The sequence below is a fragment of the Orycteropus afer genome, unplaced genomic scaffold (assembly GCF_000298275.1).
Source record: "Orycteropus afer afer isolate SDZICR_OR568_19922 unplaced genomic scaffold, OryAfe1.0 scaffold00192, whole genome shotgun sequence".
Classification (NCBI taxonomy): domain Eukaryota; kingdom Metazoa; phylum Chordata; class Mammalia; order Tubulidentata; family Orycteropodidae; genus Orycteropus; species Orycteropus afer.
In genome coordinates this window covers 4,882,676-4,889,278 of record NW_006921779.1, presented here as the reverse complement: position 1 = coordinate 4,889,278, position 6,603 = coordinate 4,882,676, and the positions used below count along the sequence as shown (strand labels likewise).

At 37.1% G+C, this 6,603-nt stretch overlaps 1 protein-coding gene across 1 annotated transcript in view; it reads left to right on the top strand.

Annotated features, from left to right (window-relative positions):
- Positions 1–4,178, top strand: part of LOC103202721 (argonaute RISC catalytic component 3) — a 157,242-nt gene extending 153,064 nt beyond the window's left edge. The window contains exons 17-18 of the mRNA XM_007947648.2: positions 3,316–3,515; positions 4,070–4,178. Coding sequence (XP_007945839.2) covers positions 3,316–3,515; positions 4,070–4,178 — 309 coding nt within the window. The remainder of the gene's footprint in view (positions 1–3,315; positions 3,516–4,069) is intronic.
- The last annotated feature ends 2,425 nt before the right edge of the window (positions 4,179–6,603 follow it).

Here is a 6,603-nt window from a genome sequence, read left to right as displayed (position 1 = left end):
CCCTCTGGGTAGCTGGGTGTGACCAAGAAGTGACTACAGCCTTGTCCCTTGTCAGCTGTACTATACCCCTGGGAATTCTTACAGATCATATAAATACACTTATGTGACCACTGTCTGCCAACCCTATACATGGTCTTGGGTACACTCCCCACTTCATAGACATACCTAATAGTTCAGCCTGTCCACCTGTCTATCCACCCATATACCCATGTTTAAGGCAGTAAATCTTTACAGAAGTAGATTGCCCCTTCTTCCTTCTGCAGAATGGCTGGTGGGTTTGAACCACCAACCATCTGGTTAGCAGTCAAATGCCTTAGGCACAGTGCCACCAGAGCTCCTTTATACTTATGATACTATTAAAGTATTACAAAGCCTTGGTATTGCAGTGGTTAAGTGTTCAGCTGCTGAGAGTTTGCTGGTTCAAACCCAGCAGCCACTCCATAGGGAAAAATGGGGCAGTCTGCTTCCATAAAGATTTATAGCTTTGGAAACCCTATGGGGCAATTTTACTCTGTCCTATAACGTCACTGATGCCAATGGAAGCAGCAGTCAGGACATTAGATGACGTGTAGCATTGGGAAAGTCAACTGCGAAGGAACTGTTTGAACTGCTGAGGAGCAGGGATGTCTGTCTCATTGAGGACTAAGGTGCCTGACACAAGCCATGATATTTCCAATCGCCTCGTATGCACGTGAGAGCTGGACAATGAATAAGGAAGACCAAAGAAGAGTTGATGCTTTTGAGTTGTGGTGCTAGCAAAGAATGCTGAAAGTACCATGGACTGCTACAAGAACTAACAGATCTGTCCTGGAGGAAGTGTGGCTGAAATGCTCCTTGGAAGCGAGAATGGCCAGACTTTGTCTCACCTACTTTGGTCATGTTGTCAGAAGGGACCATTCCCTGGAGAAAGATATCATGCTTGGTAAGGTGGAGCGTCAACGAAAAGAGGGGGAGGCCTTCAACAAGGTGGATTGACACTGTGGCTGCGATGATGGGTCAAGTATAGCAGGGATCATGGAGCTGGCACGGGATTGGGCAGTGTTTCGTTCTGCTGCGCATGGGTTCGCTATGAGTTGGAAATGACTCGACGGCACCTAACAACAACAACATAACGTCACTGTGACTTGGAATCTACCCAACAGAATCAAGTTGTGTTGTTTTGTTTTACCATTTATTATAAACTTCAAAAATAGGCAAAACTGCTCTATAGTGTTAGAAATCAACAAAGGCAGAGTGGATAGGGTAGTGACCAAGAGAAGGCACAAAGGGCTTCCTAGACTTAGTTGATTTAGGTGTTGGTTTCACATATATTCATTATGAGAAAACTCATTTATCTATACACTTAAGATTCATTTCTTTCTTTCTCTCTCTCCCTCCCTCTCTCTCTCTCTCAGTAAGAAAAAAAAAGCTACACTTGCTATACTTCTTCAATTTGTAGCAGTCTACCGTCTAGACTTCACCATTATTGCTCCTTGATCTCTGAAGCAGTATTCACTCACTCTTTACTGAAACCATCTTCCATTTGGCTTCCACACATTCTCCTATTTCTCAGCTTGCCTTTCTAATTTTTCTTGGTTTTGTTCTAGCAATACTAACACTATTTTCTGTGTATGATCCACCTTTTAAATTTTAAAGTTTAAGTACTTGTGATTTTGCAATCTCTTTTTACAGACAATCTTTCTCTTAATTTCCAGATCTCAAAAGTTGTTTTTGACTATGTGTTCTCACCTACCACCCTTTTCTAATTAATCACTCCAAACTAAAACCAAACCCATTGCCATGGAGTCAGTTCCAACTCATAGAGACTCTGCAGGACAGAGAAGAACTGCCCCCATAGAGTTCAGGACTGTAAATCTTTATAGAAACAGACTGACACATCTTTCTCCCATGGAGCACTTGGTGTGTGTGTCGGGGGAGGTTTCAACTGTTGACCTTTTTCAGTTAACAACAAGCACTTAACCATTCACCACCAGGGCTCCTAGTTACTAGCTAAGCCCTATTCTACATCTTAATTACTGTTTTGGCCCAATCTCTAATGGTTTTGTTTGTGTCTCATCTGTCTCTTCTCACTGGAATGTATGTCTTATTCACAACTATATCCCCACGACCTGGTACAGGACATAGCATATAACGAGTGCTCAATAAATATTTATTGAATGTGTGAATACATAAATATATATACATTTATACACATAATTTTGGGGAGGAAGAATTTGACAATAATTTGGATTTTTCTCCCCAGAATGTTATACAGCACCTGACAGATGATAACTTATGCAAGTATTTGTTGAGTTACAAGCTAATCTTTTTCTTTTCCTTCTTTTCCACTGACCCTTCCTTATTTCATACTTTCATCATCTCACACCAGAACTAATAATGCAAGAATCTTCTAATTGGTACTACTGCTTTCAGTCTCTTCCTATTCCTAATCTGTCCCCCATATTATTGCTGATATAACTTCTAGAAAACCCTGGTCTCATCACACCTGAAAACTCTCCTGCTTAAAAAAAAAAAAAAAAAAAAAAACCTGTGCATTGTTTTCCCTGCTGCTCACAGGTTAAAGTCCAAATTCCTAAGCATGGCATTTAATCTGATTCCAGACTTTCTTTTCAACTTCATCTTTTCCCCTTTATGCCATACACACTGTTTACACTAGCCTATTAGTTATTCCTCAGACATGCCATGAAATATTATGCCCCTTGTGTTTTTGTTTGTTCTGTCTAATGCCTCCTCAAGGAGCCCTGGTGGCACAGAAGTACTTGGCTGCTAACCGAAAGGTCAGTGGTTCAAACCCACCAGCTGCTCCACGGGAGAAAGATGTGGCAGTCTGCAGCCTTGGAAACTCTGTGGGGTAGTTCTACTCTATCTTACAGGGTTGCTGTGAATCAAAACCAACTCAGTGGCAACAAGCTTACAGGATGTCTTCTCACGCTGACTATCCAAAAAGGCTAAATCTCACTCAAACTTTAGCTTCTTAGTGCCTTCCTTGGTAAAACATCCACCAGCTCTCCCAATTACTTCCTTTGGTATTCTCATATAATATGTGCCAGTAGTAAATACTTCTGTGTCTTCTCTCCTCTACTAAATTATGGTTTCCAAAAGACAAGAAACCCTTGACTTTGTTTTACTTTAAATCCATAATATCTAACATAGTAACTAATATGTAATAGCTCAACTAAATGTTTTTAAAATTGATTATTAAATTAGAATATGTTTACTAGTACACAAAGCTGGCTTTTTATATAACTTAGTCTGTACTGAATATTTATTTAAAAGTTTAGAAATCAACAGGATATGCCATTGCCTTCTCTGTAGGGTACCAGCCGTCCTTCACACTATCATGTTTTATGGGATGATAACTGCTTTACTGCAGATGAACTTCAGCTGCTAACTTACCAGCTCTGCCACACATATGTGCGCTGTACACGATCTGTTTCTATACCTGCACCAGCGTATTATGCTCACCTGGTTGCATTCAGAGCCAGATACCATCTTGTGGACAAAGAACATGACAGGTAATATAAAAGCCATAACTGATAGAAATTCTCACCAAAATCCAAATGTGCTCTCTGTATTAAAATTTTCTTGGAGAATTTTTCTAAGCACTTGCATGTAAGTATGTACCTCTTTGTTTGCTAAAAAGCACTGACTGCCATTTAGAATTAAATTTCTACAAGCTATGAAAAGTAATGGTAATCAGAACTACTGCCAAGGTAAGATTTTCCCATTGAAATGTGTATAAGCTGCTATCTAGGTTCATTAGTAATATAATGATGCAGAGATTTACTTGGTTTACGAAATTAATTCAAGAGAGAGGTTATTGGTAATGAAAGTGCTGTACATATATATGCAGATAAAATGAGATGGGATTTGCTTCTACATAAGTCTTGAGAGATGAGAGAAGTAAAACAAAGTTGGCCTTGAATTAATAATTATTCAAATTGTGTGATAGATACATAGGGGTCATTATACCAATCTCTATTTTTTAATGATAACGCAGATAACACTTTCCAGTATTGTTCTATCAGAATGGGGTTTGTTTTTGTGTTCATTGTCACTTCTGTTGCAGTGCTGAAGGAAGTCACGTTTCAGGACAGAGCAATGGACGAGATCCACAAGCTCTTGCCAAGGCTGTACAGATTCACCAAGATACCTTACGCACAATGTACTTTGCTTAAAAGTCCAAGTCTATTCTCTGAGAGGAAAAACTGAAAGAGGAATGGACGTACAGGACGTGTGTTTCCAGTGGAGTCAGTTCAGTGGGGATGCCTCCAGCCATACAGAAACCAACACTGTGGGGGGACCAGGGTCTGATCCTTATGTTGATACAAGGAAGATTGTTTACTTCATCAAGGAACACAGCTCCATTATGCAATATGAAACCAGCCAACTGCTTTTTTGTGCGGTCTCCTGTAGGAAGTATCGCGATTGTTTTGTTTTTCACTTCTTGTAGTCTAACCCTTTTAATGCCTTTACCTCAAGTTGCTTGGCAGCACAACTCTCTTTGCAAAAAAAGTAAAGAAAAAGTAAATGATGGTTTAAAAAAACAAAAAAACACCAACATGAATAATCAAAGTGATTGTTCACAATTATGTGTGCAAAAAAATTAATGTGCATTTGTGTATTCTTGTAAAGTGTCTGTATATATTAAATATATACATGCATACTCATATGCATATATATCTAGATCTAGGTGATAATAGATATATATGTGTCTGCGTATATATTTTTATAGTTCATTCCATTGGGGAACTTTCTTTCCCTTTTATTCATCCTCACCACCACTTTAGTTTCTCTGTCTACCTCCCTTGCCTTCATCACCTCCATTTTTTTCCCTAATGCTACCAGTGACCTTCATATGTTCATATATCTGGTTCATTTGGATGTGGAGCATGGCAAACTAGATTTGTGTTTTTAATTTGCACACCCTACTTCTTTATTTTAGCCAACTGCTGTCTCTTGTCTCATACACAGTTCTGAGTCCTCAACTCTTGATACTACTTTCTTAAGAAGCAAAATGATTTTATATGTTTTTGTGAGCATGTGTATATGTATCTGTCTCTATGAACTTACATTTGCTATTTGTGCAATATGTACATAAGCAGTAGCAACCTAACTTTTCTTTTTCTTTAGTGAGTTTGTTAAAGCTGCTGTAAAACCTTGTCAGAAGTTGTAACTCTTTCTCTCTGATAAGTGATATGTATTCTAAAGCCTTCTGTTTCTATGGGTTATACATAGAAATCTCTTAAAGCTTTTTAAAGAGTAAATATTTTAAAAGATTGGAATTCTGTAGGGTTGAGGCCTCTGAAATTGGGTGTAGAGAGGGGAGGGGTTGTTGAGTTTTGTTTGCTTGTTTACTTAACTGCCTCTCATACCTTAATGTAATTTTCATATATATATTTTTATATATATGTGTGTGTATATATAAACATATATGTATGTGTTTTGAAGTATAGCTTCCTTTTCTTTTATATTTATTAGAATAGTGGTTTAATAATTGTAGAACATATTGGCAACATCTTTTATAGAAATATTACCATGTTTATTTTAGGAACTATTTGTTTTAGCTATCTTTTAGTGCAATAACCAGTTTTAAAGGAAAGCTGTGTCTGTTTGACATCTTTACCCTGGAATGCGGGAAGAACAGGCACCTCTATAATTTTAAAAGGGCAAAAGTAATATAGCCTTAATTTCAGAAGGAAAGTTTTGCAATTTTCAAGCTTAAGGCATGTCTCTTAAAAATCGTAATGGAAATGACATTGCCTAAATGAGTCAGACCTTGACTATTAGAAATAAAGTTGGACTTTGATTTAAGAAATGATAATGAGCAACTTAAGATTTAGAAGATACTTATATCCTTTGAAAATAGATCATGTCTACTGACAAATCTCACTGGCTAAGTGTGCATTTTCATTTACTAAAATTAATCAAGAAAATGTGAGATGCTGTTTTTAAAACATATTTGCTAATTTATCACCAATGTAACTTTCCTTTTAAAATTAAGATGTTGGTGACAAAAGGAAATGAGGACTTTAATCATTTTATTAAATGAGTAAAAATCCGTGAAATGTAGGAAAAAGTTTTTAAAACTTCTACTGATTCCACTTTAAGATATTAAAAAAAAATACTATAAACCGTCAAAACCAAGTTTATCAGTAACATTGGATTCAGGGGAGCTTTGCACTTTGTAATTCATGAAAATAGCATTTTGATTTTTTTTTTTTGCACTGGTTCAAAGTATAGATACTGCAGATTGTTCCCAGTGGGCATTGTTGTTCGCCTTTCATAATTCCATCTGCACATGAAAACTATTAGATTTAGCTCTATAGTTTCTTTCTTACCTGTAATCCACTATTATGCCAATTTACTGTATTTTGAGCCTAAAATCTGAGCCATGTCCTCCAACAGGCATGAAATCTTTTGTCCCTCTGCCAGAAAACTGAAAAAGTACTGTATTTTGTATGTTTATTACATTGAAGTGTCTAAAATGCAGTTTACAACACTGTTTCAAAGCGCTTTACATAAGATAATATTTGTATAGTATATACATGTTTTCTCCTAGCCTTTCCCTTTCTCTTCAAAAAAAATCCTATAAAACATGTT